The following is a 22,533-nucleotide window of genomic DNA, read 5'->3' on the forward strand; positions in this document are numbered from 1 at the left end:
CGCAACATTATTACAGTGCATTTTGGCACCTGGTAAAGGGGCGCAGTATACATTACAGGCAGGTGTTTGCTTAACCTGGTATGACGCACCCGCCAAGATGCTGGCTGAATAACAGCAAGGCTCAGAAACAAGGAGCAAGATGAGCAGGTTCATGAGGAACTAAAACAGAAGCATTTGGTCAGCATAAGAATAAAAGCGACTGGAATAACACATGGCAAACAGTAGTAAGCAAAGCATATCATTGCTGAGCAGGACACAGCATTATTCACCTCGACTCCCTTGATGCACCCTCTGTGACTCTTTCCCTCGCCAATCTTCCCTCCAGTTCGACGCACTCAGCCGGACACACTTTGGATGCTCTCATCTCTGCAGGCATCCACATCTCCGACCCACTCATTACTCCTCTCTCCTGACCTAATCATGCTATGCTGTCCTCTCACCTGTACCTCCTGCGTCCCCCGCTAAGCCCCCGCCCACACTGCCAACCTCCTTCTCCATCATTCGACCTATGAAGCAAGTGTCAGTTGCTACTTTTGCTGCCATCTTCATTCCCCATCCTACTCCTGCCACTGAGTCTCACTCTGACACAACCCTTACTAACCTTCAACTCTCCATCTCCAACACTCTAGACATCCTTGCCACTGTCATGAGGATCTGTATGAAACCTGCCTCCAAGCGCAACTCCTGGTATGAAGCCGCTCTGAAACGCAAGTGCAGAGCAGCTGAGGGGGAAGTGGCAGGCTTCGAGCACATCCTCTGACAAACTTGCCTCTGACAATATTGTCTCCCTTGCTCCAGCCTTGGCCGATTTCTACAACCACTCCTTTACCACTGGATCCTTCCCCCACACTCCTCAAGCATTCCCTTGTGCACCCTCTCCTCAAAAGCCTACTTCCGACACTTCCTGTCTGGCTAACTACCACCCTGCCACCATTACCCACTTCCTGGGAAAACTCTTGGAAAAGCTGGCCATCTCCCAGTTTATCCACCACACTGAAACTGTTTATCTCCACAGCCACCAGTCTGGCTTTGTAGCTGCCAGAGGCACCGAAACTGCTCTCCTTAACAGCCGTGAAGACTTGCACTCTAATTTCGATTCCAATTCTCCTTCCGTTCTCATCCTTCTTGACCTTTCATCTGCCTTTGATATGGTCAATCCTTCCACCCTTATAAATCCGCTCCATCATGGACCTTGCTCTAGACTGGTTGACCTCCTTCCTCTTGGGCCAACCTTCCCCGGTTCAACAGAGCCCTTGTCTCTCCTCCATCTCACTTTCGACCTGCGGTGTTCCTCTGGGCTCTATCCTCTCTCCTTGGCTATTCAACATCTACCTGGCCCCTCTAGCCCACTTGATCTCCACCTTCTCTCCTAACTTCCAGTGTTATGTGGATGACATTCCTCTCTCCTTCAAGCTTCCCTCCTCTGCCTCTCTCATTCCTGACTGACTGTTTGCTATTCAGACTCGATGCACTGCTAATGATCTCTTCCTCAATGCTAGTAAGACAGAGATCCTTCTCATTGGGACCCTTGCTCCCTCTTCCCCCACACACTGACTGCCTTCCATGGGACCCACCCCACCCCTCCCCTCACCTTGGTGTCATCTTTGACAAATCCTCTCTCCTTCTCTCCTCACATAAAAGACGTTGCCAAGAAGGCCGACTTTCAGCTGCACCTCCTCCGAGGCATTTTCCCTTTCCTCACCTTCCTTCAGAAACTCAATGTCTCCGGAGCTCTGGTCCTCTCCATGCTGGACTACTGCAACAGCCTCTTCCCCAATCTGCCTAGCTCCTCCCTTCACCCCCTTAAACTAATCCAGAATTGGACTGTAAGACTTATTCTTGGCCTCAAGCCCAGGGAACGCAGCTCTCCCACCCTAAAATCTCCCCACTGGCTTGTAGTTGCTGCAAGGATCTAGTTAACGTGCTCTGCATCATCCGCAAGGCTTTCTGGGAACAGGGACCCCGCTAAATCCAACTCTCTCTCTCCCTAAATACCTTCCTGCTAGAGCCCTTTGGTTTTCTAGCTCCAACTCTTTGCAGATCAGACACTTTTCCAAGTAGACTGGGCGTTAGATCCGCAGGTGCCTCCCTCGGGAATGTCCTCCCTGCCCCACTCAGATTTGAGCTGGATCTCCTTAAGTTCCAGAGGCTTCTCAAGACCTTCCTTTTCTCTTCCTCCTTCCCAGCTAATTTCCCTGGCTGCCTCTTGACTGGCTACCTGGTTTCTTTTGATTCGTACTGAACCCAGCCCCCGCTCCTCCAGTCAACGCCTGCACGTGGTCCCCCTCCCCCGCCCTAGCCTTGCTGGGCTTGCACCCTTAAACCCTTCCAGCCCTCTACCTTGCAATTCGTTCGTGGACCTTCCTCCCCCTGGATCTCTCCACCTGTCACTCGCTTTTCTCATGGGCCAGTCGGCTCTGACCAGCATTCCCCCCCCCCCCCCCCGTCTCCTTCACTACTTCTTATTGCACTTGCATGATCCGACTGTCACAAGGCCAAGCAGGAACGGTTTTGTCCTACCCCCCACACCATCCCCTTGTCTTGTTGCGCCTTATTGTGTAAAGGTGCAATATAACTACCCTATAAATGAATAAAAAATAAACCTACATTTGTTTTTCATCTTTCTTGGTACTTGTCAAATATCTTTTTAATAAGTGCTCCAACAGACCCTAACCCCACCATCACTATGCTTTCAATCTGGACCAGGCATGAGCCCGCTTTTATTTCCGTGTTCCTAAGTGCTATTTATATTGGACTATGGATCACAACCAACAACCGATTGCATTTTCTCGCTTTATATTTGGCAGAGGATGGTAGGATTTGTCATTTAAGTTAATGTTGAAAAGTGGCCTATCAAAACTATTGGGACTTCATCAAGCTTCATCGTGGAAGATGCTGGTTGAGGAAACTTTATACTTTGGAAAGACTTTCAGAGGTTTTTGGAAAGACTTTCAGAGGTTGTTCAGTGCGATTAGGATAGTTGAGCAATTTATTTGAGCTGTAATTAAGCCCTTAATTGAGCTTTATGTGGTTTGATTATAGGAGCGGTGGCAGGAAAACGAGTTGTTTGCTTTGTTGCTTCTTTAGTGAGGGCAGTGATGCATGTACATGGAACTAGAAACCGTTATGTGGGCATAGGTGCCATACCACATCCAGGCTTCGGTATAGCTGCTGATTAAGCAGTTGGCTAGCTAGATATCAAATTGGGGTAAGGTGGTGTATAAAACATGATTTTGCCATCGTTATGAACAATTCTGCAAAGTGTTTCCTATTGGCTCTTAATTCACAAGTGCACTGAATGTTTGCAGAATATTGATGCATACATCATTGGCATCAAAGGTATATATTCTGTTAACCCAGGGTCCTAACAAAATGGACTTTACCTTGTGGTAGGAGGTGAAAGGTGGGAGGGAGCTACTAGTAATTTGCGTTTTTGGCAATAATAGTGCACATGCATTCAGAGGAAAATCTTTCTCATTGTTGATTTTTTTTTTTTGTTTTTTTTTGTTTTTTTTTTTGTTAGGCTGGCCCATCGGACTTGAAGAACTTTGACCCAGAATTTACCCAGGAAGCAGTTTCAAACTCAGTTGGTCGAACACCAGACCTTGCGTCCAGCAACGTTAGCGACGACAATGCATTTCTAGGATTTTCGTATGCACCTATGGATGAGAACTTTTTAGGTTAAAAAAGAAATATTTAAGTGACGTTTCGAAGCTCCCCCTCTCAACCATGAAGCATTTTTATAGATGCCAGTTTTACTTATCATACAGTTTAAAATCTAAGAGTGCTGGTTGCCAGTCTCCGCCATGACACATTATTTATAAAAATGGCTGCACGTTGTCTACGTGCCATACAGCACAATTACATCTACTGGTGCCAGAGGAAGGGCGTATTAAGTAGCTAAATATCTTTGGGGCTGGCCTGAAAGCTTGCGTGTTATTGTTTCCCTTCCCATATTAACAATTCGCTCATTTGGAGGAATGTGAAGCAATTTTGTAATTTAGCTACTTGTTCATTAAGGTGGTTGGAACAGCACGGAAAGCGCAGAAGATTGCAACCCTGTAGTATTGCACAATTTGCTTGGGGTGTTTGTTTAAACCCTGATGCAAGTGTGATCTTGGAATCGATGTGGTGACGGGATCCAAAATTGAACATAACCAATGTGTTCAAATTAATTTTTGTGGCAAGAGTAACCAATTTTATTTTTGTAACTTTCGAAATCACTGCCTGCATTGTGAAAAGTAGCAAAGAATATTACACCGACGTACATAGTTCCTCAAGAAGGCTGATGTGAAATCTAAACTTTTGGAACTGTACTTCATTCAGCACAGAAGTACTATTCTCAGACTCCACTCTGATCCCCCGAGCTACGCATTTGATGTAGTCTTCCCCAGTCTAAAAAAGAATATAGTAATTGCATTAACCCAGATTCAACGATAGAGGTCATGACACTGCCGATAAATTCGAACTTTTTAAAATTCCTGTATGTCTTAAGTATTCCTCGTTGGTCATATTCCCTGATCCGTACTGTCCTGTTTTTAAATATACTCTAGCTACTTGTCTTTTCCCCCTTTCATCGCCCCTAATCTTGAAACCGAACAAAGACCAAATATTTTTAATACTTCTTTAGAAAACAAAGTTTGAGGTTCGAAAAAAGAAGTCAATTACTTTCCCTCCCTGGACAGGATGGTGCCAACACACGTTTCCGGAGTCGGCACACTTTTCCTGTGTCAGTATCATAGTGTCCTTAGAATGGGCATTTTCATTGAGGAGTGCCTGCTATTGCCCTATGAGGTGGTACAAATGGAACACCATTATCAATTGAGTCTTTAAAAGGTGGCAGGCACCTTCATGGTCCTTATCCAAGTTTACCCTAGCGCCTGGGGTGGTTTCTAATGCAAGCAAGTGGACGAGTTATACAATTATCTAAATGTTTGCATGGCTTATGATGGATTCCTTGGGATACACTGTGCCTGTAGCATTATGGCAATGTGGTTGAGCGCTTAAAAGGAGGACTGCTTTCTACATAATCTGTCGCTTTTGATGCATGATTAAAACATTAACATGGAAAGGCCTGGGTAATTGTACAAAATGGATATAGTGTAACAAGACGTGAGCTTTTCTTTTGTTACACTAACATTGTGTTCTGCTTGGTACAAAATCAAAAGGACTCAAGAGTACCAATGGTCTACAATCCAAGAGCCTGATGCTCTACAATCCAATAGGAAGAAGACCACCCAATGAAAACCATTACTCTGCCTGCTTACACACTGGCTGCCTCAATAGCGAAGAAATAAGTGCTGTGGTTTGTAATCAACACTAAAGTCGAGGTCACTTCACAACTGTGAATGCCAACTAATATAAATGACATGACACTCCTAAGGAAAAAGTTCAGGTTCTCATGCCTGCTACTCATAATGTTCACAAGTTAAACTATCACAATTTATTGAAGAAGTCCATTCTTCCTTTGAAATTTCTGTAGCAATGCTAATTGTATGTTTTTCTGTTATCATTACAAATACTCTTTAGCCTTACAAGAAGAAAGCTATAATGGACCGAGGAGTATGTTTCAGCAATGGCCTTTTAATAGTGCATTATACATGTTAGTCACAGTCTGTAACTCTGGAAGTGCAGGCATGAAATGCTTTGTCAAATATTGTATGAAGAGTGACTTTTATAGGTGTGTGCTTTGTACATAATAAAGATGAATCAACTTTATATATAAATATAATAAGCGAGCATGTGATGTGGTGTGATGCTTTTTCTGCCTTCTGTGTGCCAGTTCAACCGTGTCTATAGCCAGTTCAGGTGTAGGCTTGGCCGCTACCTTTTTTAATAGATTCAATGTTTCACATAAACCATAAAACACACGTTTTATTTTTAAGTGGCAACAGTTTTCTGTTTACATTTATGCTCTTTCTCCATCACAACTGTTTGCATGGACTAGGACAATTGATCGAGCTATGTTGCTGATTCATAAACGAATCATCCTCCAATGGAGTCCTTCACAATGAGCATCTTTAGTGTGATTGGTTGGTTTGCTAACGTAGAATTTCTACCTCAATCTGAAATGAGTGACTCATACACATGAAGCATAAGTGAAGGAATTTGTCCTAATAGTGCCTTCTTTGCCTAAATCGGCGGTTTGTCCTGTCCCCTTCACAGTAGAATTTAGTGGCCCACAAGCGCCTGCTGTGAAGAAAAGCTTCCAGATGTAGGACGTGTACTAGTACTTGCCAGAGTGGAGTACTGCAGCAGCTTTTTTTCATGCTTGACGAAAGAGTATGGAACAAATGCAGCGTGTTTTTGCAACTTTGCAATGTATCCCATCATAGCTTAGGATATATAGTTACTTCACTGACCAAATAGCGATTATCTTGCAGGATCGTGCACACACGGCCTGTTGGTGAATTCAGGACACAGTCCGATGTAGTGCAATGAGACTTTACGCAATTAGCATCCTATATAAAACATTTGTGCTCTTTAGATTAGACTTGCAGTGATCCTGTGGTCACTATTTTGTAGTGTGCTGTTCTCTTGGTATCCGGCATACTTGGAGGTAATCTCAAGGACCAAGCTCATTTTGTTCACCTCCAATTAGTGACGTTTTCCTGGTCAAACTCTGTTAAAGCAGTAAAGACTATTCACACAACTTGGCTTGAGCCACTGTTCCTTCCCTCTACTGAACATCAATAAAATTAGGACACTCTTTTTCTTCCGGAGGATAAAGCATTGAATATTGTTTTCCAAATTGTCTTAACAATGTATGCAAGATTGCAGCAAGTTTGGAATCAAATAAATTGAAAAATTATATATATTTTTTTTTAAAGTTACAAACCGGCAGGGTTGCTGACATAGCTTGGATAACCGAACATGCAATTTCTAGGCCATTTTTCTTTTAATTCAGTAAATCATTGCTAAAGACATTGGGATGCATGCCAACATTTGAACGTTTAAAAGTTTAGGTAAGGGAGATTCAGGGGAAATGACATCAAATTCTTAACCTTCCATTATCAAGAACAGCCTGCTTAATGTCCTCCCTTACCTTTTGAGATAAAGGTGCAGCTGCAACACGCTCCAAATATGCATCACATGCCATGGCCGCATCATGCCCCACTGTCACGGCTTGTTCCGTCCCACTGCCATGTCGCAGCCAATGATCCAATTTCCATCTCCAGCCGCAACACCCTCCACAGACAATTTTTCTCTAAATCCCACACAAGCTGTTGAGAGATACATAAGGTGGGGACTCCAAGGTGGCTCCTACAGAGGGCTCCAGCTTGAGTCACATTGCGTGATCCCATCCATGTGTCTGTGGGTAGTAGGCTGTTGTTGTTGTGGGGCGTGGGCACAGAGGCATTCGCTGAAGGTGCTGTGGGTGCCCCAAGCGGATGTGAATACTGACAGTCTGGCCGGCATTCTTATCTAGCTTCTACTTTGCTGTATGTTTCCATCTCAGCTATCCCGAGGGCCCTATTCTGCAGCTTAAGGCTGTGTTTGAGGAGAATAATATTGTCGCTGCCGTGCAGTATTACGTTTTCTAGCTGGTTATTTATACAGTTGCACATATATTTACTGCTTCTTATTTTGCTACTCTACATTGGATTTTGCTAATAAGAGGTGTTGGAATGGATTTCTAAACTCTGGCCTGGTGGCCAGATGTTTAGTAGGCCAACCTTGTTGGATGGCCAGGTTACACTTCTGGGAAGATGGCCAAACCAATTCACGGTAGCTTGGGGAGCACTCAAGGCTAAATCTCTGGAGGAGTGAGGGTGATCGGGGGTCTCCAATGAGTGCACACAGTAAAACGCCAAGAACCGGACAGTGGGATACAAACACATACTATTTATTATAGGCCCAATAACAACGCAATGAATAATGAAATGCACTAGTTAATTACCACACAAACATACTATGTAATTTATGTAAAATACTGAAGTCAGTGTGACAAAGTTAATAACTTTACCAATACCTGCAAAGGAAAGGGTGAGGAACTTTTGTAGCACCAACAGACTTCAGATTTGACAACCTTAACTTGAGTCCAACCCTAAAATGAATGGAGCATTGTGCTCAATGTTCAATGCACGCGTACAGTGCACAGTCATGCCTGAAGTTCACAAGTTCTTCTTTGGGAGCATGAAAAAGTTAGGGGAAGAATTCTAAAGGGGCGATAATCACCAAGAAAACTTTATTCGCCCATGTGGCCATCAAAGTGCATCCTAACGCAGTACAATCTAATAAAATTTACATTGGCCATGCATAATTCTACACATGAAACATGACCAAAAAGAAAAGTCATTAGAAGGGCCCCACTCCTTTCAAGCAAACACCCCTGGGACACCCTCATTTAGCCCCGCTAACTCCCCTTCCCAAAGGAGTGAGGTCTGCGCCAGTTAGGGGAATGTTACTCTGTTTTTGCCTGGTTAGGCCAACTGGACCATGACACAGGTACTGGCTGATTCTGATCCCACTATTGGGTGGCTAACCATCCCTCCCCCCTCTTTCCCAGACTGCCTCCGCCACTCTCCGGTTCCAGAGAGTCAGTTCGACAGTGTCAGAGGCACTCTGCCCAGTGCTTGGAAGTCTACGGCATCCCGCTATGGTATCCCTTGAGACAATATCACAGCTACTTACTCTCTGTAGCCAGTGCAAGCTTTTGTTTAACAGGGCATCCCTTGGTTCAGGTTTGTTCAGCAGTCATTTTGGGCCCCCATGAAGATAGATTACAGTACTACAGGGCAGTTATTGGCCACTGGTCTTACTCCTGCCCCTTCTTGACCAGGGGGCTTGGGCTCTAATTGCCCTTAGTCTTGTGCATTTTGTGGACACTGGGCTTGATATGAGGTCCTCCTGGTGGGTGGCGTTTGGCTTGCAGTAGGGCACCCCTCTAGCTGCCCCTTCTTTAACAGTATTATCATGGGGGCTTTTGTATTGGCGGGGCTTTGTTTCCCAGAGACCTTTTGTATTTGTATTTTATTTATAAAGGGCACCTGGCCCAAGGGCATCTGGGCGCATTTCTTGTGGTTACAGAGACATAATGTACAGGCCAAAACAAATTTACATAATTCAGATTACATGAGGGTAGAAGTACAGAGATTTACAAAGAAATTACATGATAGATTACAACATACAGGCCTGTGGGCCAACATTAAGTTAAATGACCCAGAGCAAAAAGGATAGATCTTCACGAGATCCCTATTCAAATACCTCGATCTGATGGGCATTTCATACACAAACTATGCCGATGATACGCAGGTCCTCATTTCTTTGTCAGGGGACTACGAAGCAGACCAATAAAATCTCAATTCCATTTACTCCACTATCCAGACTTGGATGGCCAAAAACTGGCTTTACCTCAACAGCGAAAAGACCAAACTTCTTATCATTGGCTCTCCAGCCACAATCAAAAAAATGGGTCCCCAATACAACTCCTTTCTCATAGATGGCTCTCGTATTCCCGTCTCCCAGTCAGTCAAAACACTAGGAGTTTACCTAGACTCGAACCTCACCATGACAAGACAGGTGAATGCTATTTCATCTGCCACAGCCTACCACTCAAAACTCATAACTGCTGCCAGGCCATTCCTAATGCAACAAAACGCTCTCACCATTGCTCGAGCAATCCTAGTATCCTGCCTAGACTACTGCAACGCACTCCTATTAGGCACCACAGCAAAGAACATCAAAAAGCTTCAAACAGTGCAGAACAATGCCCTCAGAGCGGCCACAGGGATTTCCAAGAGAGATCACATCTCGGACACCAGAAAATCCGTCCACTGGCTGCCTGTTAAAGAACGCATCCTTTTCAAGTCCCTTGCATTGACCCACAAGTGTTGCCACGACACAGCACCTCGCTACTTGTCGCAAAGATTCTTTGCGCCCACGTCAAACAGACCGGCGAGATCTCACCAAACTAACCGCCTCGCCATTCCCAAAAGCTTCAGGATTAGAGCTGGGGGCTCCAGCTTCCCAGTTCTAGCGGCAACTAACTGGAATCTGCTTCCTCCATTCATTAGAGGCATTGAATCCCACATGGCCTTCAGAAAAACATTAAAAACCCTGCTATTTGTTTAGCCATGTGCTCTTTACGCCTACATACAAGATCATAACATTCTAGATCATAACCAATGTTAACCACGCTGGTTACAATGTGTAATTCATTAAGCTGTGTAACACTAACAATGTAGACCCACCGACCCATGTAACTCGGTCACATTCTTGAAACAGCGCTGCGATGCCTCTGGGCTGCCAGGTGCTTTACAAATATAAAAATTAAATAAATAAATTGTTAAAGCATTGAAGCAACACAGGAAATTTACAAGTCTTGTGACTGGAGCCAGTTTGACTTAGCACTTGAACAAGTGGAAAGAAGGTTCAGATCGGAGTGGGTTAGGCAGTGAGTTCCACAATTTGGTGGCAAGGAGTGGGAAAATGGATCCGCTGGCTTTCCTGAGCTTGTGTCTAGGCAAGGATAGGCAATGAGCCTCTGCTGATCGCTGTGGCTGGGTGGAAGTGAGGGGGGAGAAATGGGTAGCCAGATATTCTGGGGCCTGGTTAGCTCAGCATTTATGCAGGAGTGCGAGAGTTTTGAGGGAAATTCTTTGAGACCGAGAGCCAGTGGAGGCTCTGTCTAGTGTCCGAGATATGCCGGTTCCTCAGAATATTTAGAGCTGCACTGATGGCATTGTTCTGGGTTACCTGAAGCTTGCTAATGTTCCTTTGAATGGTTCCCAAGTAAAGGGCATTACAGTAATCCAGTTTAGTAATAATCGGGTTTCTAGCAAGGATGGTGCAGTTGGAGGTGGTAAGGAACGGTCAAAATGCTGTGATAAATTTGCAAGTGTAGGCAGACGCAGAGGTAACAGCTGTGGTTTGTCTGGTGAGAGACAAGATAAATCCTTAAGGTTTTGGTGTCATTAGATACCTTGATGGTATTGCCATCAATCATGAAGGATTTAAATGCAGGGTCTAGTCTATTGAGTCTGAAGTGGGAGCCGAGGATGAGAAGCTCGGTCTTCACGTTGTTCAGGCACAACCCATGTTGTGCCATCCAAGCCTGAATGACCTGATAGACATCATTTAGTGCTTTGGTGTCCACTGTGTGATTGCCTGTGATAGGTATAAGTCATCAGCATAATTAGTATAGGTGACACCCAGATGGTCATGAATATCGAAGAGTGGCTTCGTAAACACGTTGTAGAGTGTGGGGAAACACAAGATCCCTGAGGGACCCCACACAGGACAGGGGAGGGATCAGCGGTTGCTGACGGGGAGAAGGACCTCATGAATCTGTTGGCCAGGAAGGATCTGATCCAGGATGTGGCTTCGTCAGAAAAATTTGCTGCAGATTTAAGATGCTGACAAAGAATTAGTTGATTGACCAGGTCAAACGCTGCTGATAAATCGAGCAGTAGTAGGCGTGCCAATTTGTCATTGTCTTTGAGGTCTTCAATTGGGGTTTTAAATCGATAAGTCAGTTCCAGTTCCGTGCCTGGGTCTGAAGCCTGATTGTCAGAGACCAAGGAGTTTATTGGATTCTAGATATTCCTGGATCTGCAAATAGGCAGCTCTGTCAAGTATTTTAAGTATGAATGGGACGGTGGTGATGGGTCTGTAGTTTGCAGGATTGCTAGGATCTAATTGTTTTTTTGAGTAGTGGGATAACCCATGCATCTTTAAGGTTGTCTTTTACTATCCCTGAGCTGAAAGAGGAATTAATGAGGGCGGTGATGAATGCTGCCAATTTGTGAGTAGACTCCTTAATGATAGGGGCTGGGCATGTGTCACCCTGGCAGTTGGACGGTTTTAGTTTACTGATAATGTTTTCGACTTCCTTGATGGAGAGGGGAGAGAAGTTAAAAGGTTTGAACGTGCGTGGAGGTGTGAAGGTGCTAATGGAAGGGTTACCTAAATGTGAGTCAGACAGTAGACTACATTTTTTCGTGTTGATTTTGATTTGAAGAGATGAGATTTTGTTGATGCAGGCTTTTTGAATGTTTGGGCACCATGTACTGTTATTGCTACAGTTGTCAGGTCAGACTGCGAGAGATTCAAGTTCTTTCTGTATTTTAAAAAGCTCTTTGGTGTTTGATTCTGTTAGCAATAAGTGTTTGTTGTAAGTGTCTTTTTTGGCATCGAAGATTGCCACTTTGTAGTTGAGTGATGCTAGAAAGAGGCTGTTCTTATTGGCATCTGAAGGAAGGCTTTTCCAGCTGTCTGGTTTGACAGTCATTGTTCGAGACAGATTGGCATTGATTTGGGGGCATCTGTACAGCGTAGAGTTCATAGGTCGATTGGGAGCCCCCCTGCCAGCAATAGGAGTGATACAAGGCTCCTCCTTCCCCTGCACCCTCCCGCCTCCTGTCATCAACCGGGATTCAAGCATTTTCTTTATAATTGCCAGCTCAGCAAGTGCCTGGATGCACTTGCACCCTCTAGTGGAATAGTCGTCCTCAGCGGTTTGATCGGTGACAGTCCCGCACCTGGTTGGATAGCAAATCGTTGGCGCTTGGGTGACCTGAGTTGGGATAGGTGGAGATAATAGCTGGCCCCTGAGGAGGTTGGCAGATATTCACTCCCGGTGCTGCTAGAGGATCCAGACGGTGGTTTAGTGGCCTGGGGGGTCAATGATTGCACTTTCTGGTTCCTCTTGGTGGGTCTGGGCATGCATTGGTGACAAGACAGGTGCTTGGTCATGGACGGGGGGTAGAGGCTGAGGCCAGGCAAGGGATTGTCAAAATGGGACTCAGGACCATGCAGTGGCTTGCAGGTGCCCTCAAGGTGGGCTCCTCCCTTGTGAGTTCCGTTTTGGATTCGGGGGACATTGACCTCATTAGGCTTGTGTTTCGAGGTTCAGATGACTTAAGGATTGGGCTATGGGCCGTAGGCTCTTGAGCCCTGGTAGGTAGACCCTCTGAATTGCAGAATTTAACTTGACGTGCAGCTACTGCGAGGTCTAAAGGCATTGTTCCTATGCTTCCCACCCCCCCCGGAATTTGTAGATTTCGTCAATGAACAGGTGCGCCTCCCCCACAGGGATAGTTGAGATCTTGGACAAGGTCACATATTTCCAGTTTTCCCTACCGAGGTCAGATTCGCAGGACATTGTTTGTGGCAGGGCACCCTGTTTCCGCCTTCTCATTGCCACCATCATGCGCTGTGATTTGGGCCCCAGGGGGTCGGGGGGGGGTCTTCATTTAGAGTATCGGGCAGGGCGCAGAAGAGGCGTGGGGGAAGAGGGGAGGGTGGTGTGGACTCCATGTGTTGAGCTCAGATAGAGAGGGGACCAGTACCAAGTGTTGGGGTGCAGTCAATGGTGCAGTTACCCAGAGAACAGTTCATCCCTACCTTGCTTGTAGTCTTTAGTCCTTCAGTAGTGCCACTTCTTTTTGCCAACTCACAAACGCTCTGCTTCCTACACCAGCTTGCGCCCAAAACACCTGCGGTGCCAAACACTGCACCCTTTCCCCCGCCGTGGGCTTCACCGCTGCAGGGACGGCGACAGTGTAATCTCACCAGGTGGGCATGGCTCCAGACAACAAACAGTGAGGACAGACCCAGGAGGGGTCCAGGATGCCACTAGAAACTGCACCCTTGCCCTGCCGCGGGCTTCACCGCTGCAGGGACGGCGACAGTGTAATCTCACCAGGTGGGCATGGCTCCAGACAACAAACAGTGAGGACAGACCCAGGAGGGGTCCAGGATGCCACTAGAAACTGCACCCTTGCCCTGCCGCGGGCTATATACCGCTGCAGGGACGGTGATGGTGTAATATCACAAGGGGGGCGTGGCTCCAGAAAACAAATGGTGAGGACAGATCCAGAATGCCGCCAAACACTGCACCCTTGCCCCGCCACGGGGTGATTATCAGTTACTATTAACAAAGCTGCTCTCGACTTTCAGAGGGCTCTAGATCGTGAACACTAACCAAGCCAACAGGAAGGGCAAAATGTGCCTTCAACGTAAGAATGCGTTTGGATGAACAAAGGGCCACCAGTAAGTAACTTCTACTTTTGAGCTTGAAGAATCTCCAACTCTGCCCCCTTAAAATTCCCATTGAAACCTGCCACCCCTTTGCGCTGATCAGATGCCCTTCTAGACCCCGCCCCTTTTCCCCACCTTTGTGCAGAAAAACACCCTACCCCATTTTTCTCCTTACACTCTGAATACTATGAGTACCCCAAGTCTACCCCTCTGCTCCCCTCAAATCTGCTGTATAGAAAAACACAGAAATACACGTGCTGCACTGAATAAAATGCTACTCTGCCTTTCCACCTTAGCGGTCAATCGTTTGTGTTCTGGTGGTAACTGAAAACAGCACATTTTTTTGTTTATTTTGGGTGGGTGAGAGCCCATTGAAGTGTAAGGGCCTTTGCGGGGGGAGCAAACTGATTACATGAAGGGTGACATCTGTGTGAGTGGAGAAGCATGCCCCTGCAGAGGTTCATGTGTGCTCTGTCCTTTTGCGCAGTACCCAAACTCCGACCTGTAAATTCCCTCTTCCCAGGTATGTTGACAGTGGAGTTCTGGGCAAAGGGGTTGGATGGGGTGGGGGTGGGAAGTGACGCAGGGAAGGTGGGCCAGACAGACAGTTGTACATTGAAAAATAAAGAAGTTGCTGAATCCTCGTCTCCATCCCTTTACTGTGCAGCGAGTGCGCAGCTCCGGGGGCATAGCGGTCTACGCAGAGCAGATGCAACAACGGGAAGAAACACGTGTATGACACGCAGCCCATGCCCGGCTTGGCAGGCGAGGAGGACTGATAGCAGATTCATCACCTGAGGCTCTGGTGGTGAGGGTGTCACTCCACCGAACAGCAGGATACCATCAATGGTATTAGCCTGGGGCCACGGCAGTGACTCTTACAAGCATACTGGTGAGTGGGAGCAGTAAAGGGAGGGGATAGACGGTGCTCGTGCCAAGTGGCAGCTGTCATAGGAGTCAGTTTTCCTCTGTTTTAATACCACGGTGCTTGTGCCACTGCTGGTGGCTGTAGGTGTTTAAAGGATCTCCAAAGGATGAAGAAATATAGTGCACATAGAAGGGAACAATGTTGGTCCTAGATATCCCCCAGGCAGTCAATCAAGACATGCAGGCAGCAGGGCAAGAGGCTCCACAGGCAACGGCTCCATACAGGCTTCCAAATTCCCTGGCAGCACAGCTACCAGGGACCTTTGATGTATCAGCCACAAGCAACATGGGGCCGAGTTGGGCCAGATGGATTAGGGATTTTGATCTTTACACAGGGCTACAAGTCAAAAATGCCTGCTCAAGTTAGCAGTAGGGCCTTCGACAAGGGCCATTATTGATGAAATGCCATCAACATCCATTGACTCCATTTAAGATTTAAAGGGTGCATTGGCCAACTACTTCACACCACACACGAACGGCACCTTTTTATAGCACAAAACAGGCAAAAGGCAAAACAATTGACGCCTACATGATGCGCCTAAGAATCAAAATTAAGCACTGTGACTTCATCAAATTACTCGAACATGGAGGCCCTACGGTTGCAAATCATTGCGGGCTGCGAATCTCAAACGTTTCGGTGCAAGCTACTTCAAAAAGCCCAAACACTTGTTGAAATCTTGACACTAGCAAGGGCAGAACTTGCGGTGGATAAACAAGTTGAGAGCTTTAACACAACCACGCTATCAGAGACAAAACACAGACTCCAAAACTACCACAGACAAAGAACCTTTCTGCTACCGTTGTGGGTATAATAATCCACACATAGGAACCTGCTCAGCAATCGGACAGAAGTGCTTTGTGTGTGGAAACGAAGGACACTTTAAATCGGTGTATCACATAGCACGAGAGAAAGGATGTAACAGTGGGAGAGAGTCCCCAACTCGCTCCATGCCTCCCCTCACAGCAGCACAAGCGTCTCAAGCAGCTGCCCACTCTCATCACAGACCAAAACAAGAGAGTGATAATAAGGGGTTGACCAGCACAAGGACAGGAAGGAGAGGAGGAGATACGTTACGCGCACACTACTTGGTAGAACAATCTCCTTCAGACACAGGAATTAGCTCATCAAAGGGTGAACATAGAAATAAGCATTACCTGTACGCTTTGGGCAACTGCGCAGCAACGGAAAACAGCCTGACCCTGCTCATGGGGCTCAATGAACGGCTGAGTTCCTGATAGACAAAGGCGCTGCACTGAATGTGATAAGCGAACAGGTATACATTGAACAGCAACGCCCCCCTAAAGTCAGACCAGCCAATATAGATATATGCCCATATGGGACAAAGTCCCCCTTAAAGTGTTTGGGACAATTTGAAGGCACATGCAGATTCAAGTCGGAAGAAAAGAAGTTACTCATACATGTGCTGGCCACCGGGAGTGAGAGTCGGTGCATAATCGGCTTCAAAACAGCCATAGACATGTGCCGTATGCACGTGTTATACAAGTTAATGGTGCACAAATACATAGACCCTGTGAACATGATCAAGAAACTGCACCCAACCCTGTTCAGAGGAATAAGAAAGCTATGCAACAAACAAATCAAATTATACATGGATGAAGACATCCTGTCGGTAGCACAGCACCACAGAGGCATAACCTTCAACTTACAATGGAAGGTAAAGGAGGAGCTGTATAAACTACTCGAGCAAGACATAATCGAACCAGCCATTGGCCCACAACATGGGTATCGCCCATTGTCCCCGTCCCAAAGAAGGGCTCAGGTGCCATCTGCCTGTGTGTCGATATGAGGAGGCCTAACAAGGCCATTAAAAGAGTGAGACACATGGCACTGCATATCACGGACATGATACACTTGCTAAATGGCGCCGAAGTCTTCTCTAAACTGGACCTTCAAAAAGGGTATCACCAGCTAGTGTTTAGCCCAGAAAGCAGAAACTTAATATTTGTCACACACCTCGGACGCTATAGATACGAGAGGTTAAGCTTTAGTGGGTATTTTTTAAGCGGAAATTCACATAATCAAACACATTGCCAACTGTATTAATTACAGTGATGACAGTTTGGTGTTTCGCACAGACATAGGGAAGCATGATGAGACGCTATCCACACCATCAATCAAGACAAATGTGAATTTAGGAAAGGCACGCTGACAATTTTCGGGCATACATTTCCGTAGAACGGCATGACCCAGACCCTGACAAGGTAGTATCACTCAATTAAACGCCACCCCCGACAAAGGTCTCTGAACTAAGATCCTTTCTAGGTCTTGCCAGCTATTGTACTCTGTACATCAAGGACTTTACCAAAGTCGGTGAGCCACTTTGAGCACTAACCAAACAGAATGCCACCATCAGTTGGTCTGAAGAATGCCAGCAAGCTTTCGCCACAATTCGCGACAGGGTAGCATGTGCCGAGAACATGCCATATTTTGATGCTAATCATGCGTTTGAACTGACAGTAGATGCAAGCCCAGTTGGGCTAGAAGCTATCTTAGCCCAAATTGACCCAGACGATCCACGACACACTCACATTATTGCGTATGCCAGTCGCAGTCTCTTAGTGACAGAACAAGCGTACTCGCAGGACAGTCTCGATGTTGTATGGGTGTGCAAACATTTCCATCTCTTTCTTTACGGAAAGCCCTTTAAGGTGGTAACAGACCATCAGGCCCCACTCTTGCTTTATGGAAACCCCCATGCCAAGATGCCACCCGGCATAGCCTGTTGGGGACTCAGACTAAGATTAGAATTGACCTTTATTGACTATGATAGATCCGTAAATAACTGGCTTCAGGTTACTGGTGGACTCGGGCTGTCTCACCCTCAGTATTTTGCTAAGTGACTTAATAATAATAACTAACCTATTCACAGAAGGCTCAGATTGTTCGCTGTGTTCAAGCATTCTGTATCATATTCTCCATAATTTGCTGCACACAAGGTTATGGATGCAGCATCTGTATTGCAATGACATTTTAGCAAGATGCTTATGACAATATTGGCTGAATGATTTTCTTGTGCATTCCTATTGTCAAATTGAGACACTGTATCATCACTTCTAAACTTAACAATTGATTGCATCTTAAAATGATCAAGCATGGGTATTTGTTCTGACTTGAGTGTCGTGTAGACCGATGAGACCTCCGTCCCCAAGTGACGTACAGGGGAACTAAAGAAACTCGCTGTACGACCTTTGAGGCCACAGGTGGGAGATGACTTCCCAGATCCACGGAACCTCTGGAACACCGATGCTGCTGTCAAAAAGGAACGAGGTTAAGTACCAGGCAACTACAATACATATACAGTAAACCAAGGATCTAAAAGGTCTTACCTATCGGGTCTTTAGGAAAACCAAGGAAACCTAGTAGAGGTTCGAGACTCTGATGATGCGGCAGTCCCTGAAATAGTAGGACCGCAAGATAGCGTGGATGTAGGAACAGCCACCTGTAGGAGTGAAGGCGTGACTTGAATCCCCAGAAGGGAAATGGCGTAGGAGTTCAGTGAAGTACCAAAGGATGATCCAAAGACAAGTCAGGAAGTAGTCCAAAGTCCGGCAACAGGTAAACAGTTCCAAGCAAAGGTACAAGGGGTATCCGAAGGAGTCCGAGGTAGAGTTCCGTGATCAAAGGCAACAGTGGAGCAATGCGTAACGCCAAACGGAGTCTGAAGACAGCTGAGAAGCAGTGAGTGTTCTGTCTCTCAGATCTTTATACTGTGCGTCTCTGGGCCATGTGACGTCTCTGGGTCACGTGACCACCACCAAGGTCACGTGAGGAACGCCACTCTGGATCACGTGATCGACGTGGAGACGTAACACCGCCCCTTCTGCTGTACGTTCTCCAAGGCAATTGCCAATGCAGAAAGGGTTGCAATCGAGCCCGTACACCATAGCTGGTACGGAGTTTCCGGTCCTTTGGGTTCACCGAATCACCTGAGCCTCGAACCGTGGGAGGAGATGTTGGGGAAATGTGAGCAGTGTTCTGGTGTGTAGCGGACTGGTGTGCAGAGGATCGCCTAACATAGCCCCTCCCCAACGGCCCACGACCCCGTGGGCAGGACGGATGATCCCTATGGAAGCGGGCCACCAACCGAGGGGCGTCTAGATCCACGGTGGAAACCCAAGAACGCTCCTCCGGGCCGTAACCCTTCCAATCCACTAGATACTGGAGCCTACCCCTAAACCATCGGGACCCCAAAATGGCCGACTCCTCAAAGACATCAGGAGAGGCTAGGGAAACCGGCGGAACCGGGGTACGGAGACGGACAGAGTCGGGACAAGGCTTGAGGAGGGAGACATGAAATACAGGATGGATACGCCAAGAACCAGGAAGCACTAGACAAAACGCCACCGGGTTAACAACCTGAGAAATCACATATGGGCCGACAAAACGAGGCAGCAATTTCCGGCAACCCACTAGGCGAAGATGACGTGAAGACAACCAGACCCGAGAACCCACCACCAAAGGAGGAGCAGCTAGACGTTTTCCATCCACACGGGCCTTCATAGAAGCCTTTGCTTCAGTGAGATGGACCACAGTACTAGCATGTATAGCAGACAGATCCCTAAGACATGTCGTGGCCGCAGGATTCGAAGAAAGAGAAGCATCGGGGACCGGCAGGACCTTGGGATGTTGGCCGTAGAGGGCGTAGAAAGGCGAATAACCTGTAGCCGAATGAGCCGCATTATTATATGCGAACTCAGCAAGCCGTAAAACGGCCAACCAGGAGGTCTGATGTTGCAATATAAGGCAGCGAAGATACTGCTCCATGGATTGATTTGTCCTTTCAGTCTGCCCATCAGTCTCAGGATGATAGGCCGAAGAATACCTGGTATCAATGCCCAACAATTTAGTCAACGACCTCCAAAAACGAGAGGTGAACTGTGATCCTCGATCGGATATAATGACCGAGGGGAGTCCAAATAACATGAACACGTGTTCAAAAAACAAGTCCGCCAAGACCGGAGCCGAAGGAATACCCTTACAAGGAACAAAACGAGCCATTTTTGTGAACGTGTCCACCACTACCCAGATGGAGTCAAAACCTTGTGACTTGGGGAGGTCGGTAACGAAATCCATAGACCGTGTATGCCAAGGTCTGGGAGGTACCGGAAGCGGAAGTAGCATCCCAACCGGTCGGCCTCTCCGATGTTTAGCCTGAGCGCACACTGCGCACGAATTGACATAACACTCCACGTCGCGCTTCATAGAGGGCCACCAACACCAGCGCTTGAGAAGATCTAAAGTGCGCTCCTGACCGGGATGGCCATTAAAAGGAGCATCATGAGACCACTCAAGGGCCAGGTTACGAGTGTCAGGTGTGGGAAGGAACAGACGTTCATGCACGAAAGGCAAACCATCAGAATACACGGGGTCCCATTCTCGCAACTGTTCGGAATGAATGCTAGTCCAGGATCGGATCAAGTCTAATAATGACAATGAGGGTGTACAGAGGCAAATTACATGACTCTTTCCGAGAACAGTGTCGGGGAATGTTGGCAACTGGACCCCACCTGGGGAACGTGACAAGGCGTCTGCTTTACCATGTGAGGTTCCAGGACGATGCGTAATATGAAAATCAAAAGAGGAAAAGAAAAGATGCCACCAAACCTGTCTGCTATTAATGCACTTCAATGAAGCCAGATCCTGTAAATTACGATGATCTGAGTATACAGTGATGGGATGTTTAGCCCCCAGAAGTTGATGGCGCCAAACACGAAAGGCGTCCATGACAGCCAGGAGTTCTTTCTCCGTAACGGTGTAGTGTGTCTCAGTACTGGAGAACTTACGGGAATGGTATGCCACTGGGTGTAATTTGCCTGTTGTAGGACAAGATTGGGACAATACCGCACCGAGAGCAAAAGAAGAGGCATCCGCCTCCACTATGAATGGAAGATCAGGATTGGGGTGTTGGAGCACCGGTGCAGTAGTGAAAGCGTTTTTCAAAGCCTCAAAAGCCTCCTGATGTTCTCTTTGCCAAAGGTAGGGTACCTGAGGGCTGGTCAGGGCCGTGAGCGGGGCAACGATTGTGGAAAAGGAGGAAATGAAACGCCTATAGAAATTGGCGAAGCCCAAAAAGGACTGCAATGACTTGAGTGTTTGAGTTACTGGCCACTCTAAGACTGCTCTGACCTTGGAATCGTTCATGGATAATACTCCCGGAGTAATGTGAAATCCCAGAAACTCAACAGACGTTTTATGAAACTGACATTTCTCAGGTTTGGCAAATAAGGAATGTTCTCTGAGACGGGATAATACTTCTCGGACATGTTTTACATGGTCATCAAGGTTACGAGAAAAGATCAAGATGTCGTCCAGGTACACAACCATGTATACATCCAAAATATCCCTGAATATGTCATTCATAAAGCGTTGGAATGTGGCCGGGGCATTACACAGACCAAAGGGCATGACTAGGTATTCATACAAGCCGTAACAAGTACAGAAAGCAGTTTTCCACTCATCGCCCTCGTGAACGCGTACTAGATTGTATGCGCCGCGCAGATCAAGCTTGGTGAAGACAGTAGCATGTGATAAGTGGTCCAGAAGGGGTGTGATTAACGGAATTGGATACCTATCCTTTTTAGTGATGGCATTAAGACGTCGATAATCCACACAAGGACGTAAATCCCCCTCTTTCTTAGGTACAAAAAATATAGGGCTTGCCGCTGGTGAAGTAGAGGGGCGGATGTGTCCTAAACGAAGGGCGTTCCTTACATACTCTTTCAATGCTAGTTCCTCCGAAGGAGATAAAGAATAAATCCTGCCCGAAGGAATAGAAGAATCAGAGATTAATTCGATTGGGCAGTCGTATGGTCTATGCGGAGGTAGTACCTCAGCAGAGCCACGATCAAAAACTGATTCGAATGCTTTGTACTCCGATGGTATCCCAGACACCAACCCCCCGACTGTATGTGGAGCCACAAGCTCAGATCCATCAACACTCAGCGTGAGTTGAGCTAAGGCTCCCAAAGCCCGAGAAGGAGTATCAGTTGTTTGATGGGTCGGGAGACAATAATTCTGACAGATCTCGGATTCGAAGAGCACAGTGCCTGATTGCCAATTAATCAATGGATTGTGTTCACGTAACCATGGTATCCCTAATATGATACCGAATTGAGGTGTGGTGATTAAGTCAAAACTTAAGGTCTCTGTGTGAATATCTTGTATGGTCAACAAGAGAGGCGCAGTTTGGTGTCTAACAGGACCAGAAACTAACTCAGAACCATCTACGGCTTGAACAGGTTCAGGTCGGGTTTTTACCACTAAGGGTAGATTGAGGGAATGGGCTAACGCAATGTCTATGTAATTTCCAGTGGCACCTGAATCAATGATGATTGTGACTGCATGAAGAAGACCTGTAGAGGGACATAGAGTACCGTTTACAGAGACGGGTTGAACCCGAGCAAAGGCAAGAGAGGTACCCGGAGATGGAGACTGAACACTCGACCTGCTCTCCGGATCTAAGGTCGAGCTGTCCGAAAAACCTGACTCTTCTTGGGACGTCGAGGACACTCTTTCACATAATGTCCCGTGGTGCCACAATAAAAGCAGGCATTATCCACCCTTCTCCGTTCCCTCTCCGATGTTGTAATAGGGCTACGTAA

At 46.7% G+C, this 22,533-nt stretch overlaps 1 protein-coding gene across 5 annotated transcripts in view; it reads left to right on the forward strand.

Moving 5' to 3' along the window:
- Positions 1-5,739, forward strand: part of SGK2 (serum/glucocorticoid regulated kinase 2) — a 536,387-nt gene extending 530,648 nt beyond the window's left edge. For all 5 annotated transcript variants that reach the window (XM_069652333.1, XM_069652338.1, XM_069652336.1 and 2 more), the window contains one exon: positions 3,524-5,739. In XM_069652333.1, coding sequence (XP_069508434.1) covers positions 3,524-3,685 — 162 coding nt within the window. In that variant the 3' untranslated portion in view covers positions 3,686-5,739. The remainder of the gene's footprint in view (positions 1-3,523) is intronic.
- Positions 5,740-22,533: the final 16,794 nt, after the last annotated feature.

This window comes from Ambystoma mexicanum, chromosome 3p (genome assembly GCF_040938575.1).
Source record: "Ambystoma mexicanum isolate Mex_15411 chromosome 3p, UKY_AmexF1_1, whole genome shotgun sequence".
Taxonomy (NCBI): Eukaryota; Metazoa; Chordata; class Amphibia; order Caudata; family Ambystomatidae; genus Ambystoma; species Ambystoma mexicanum.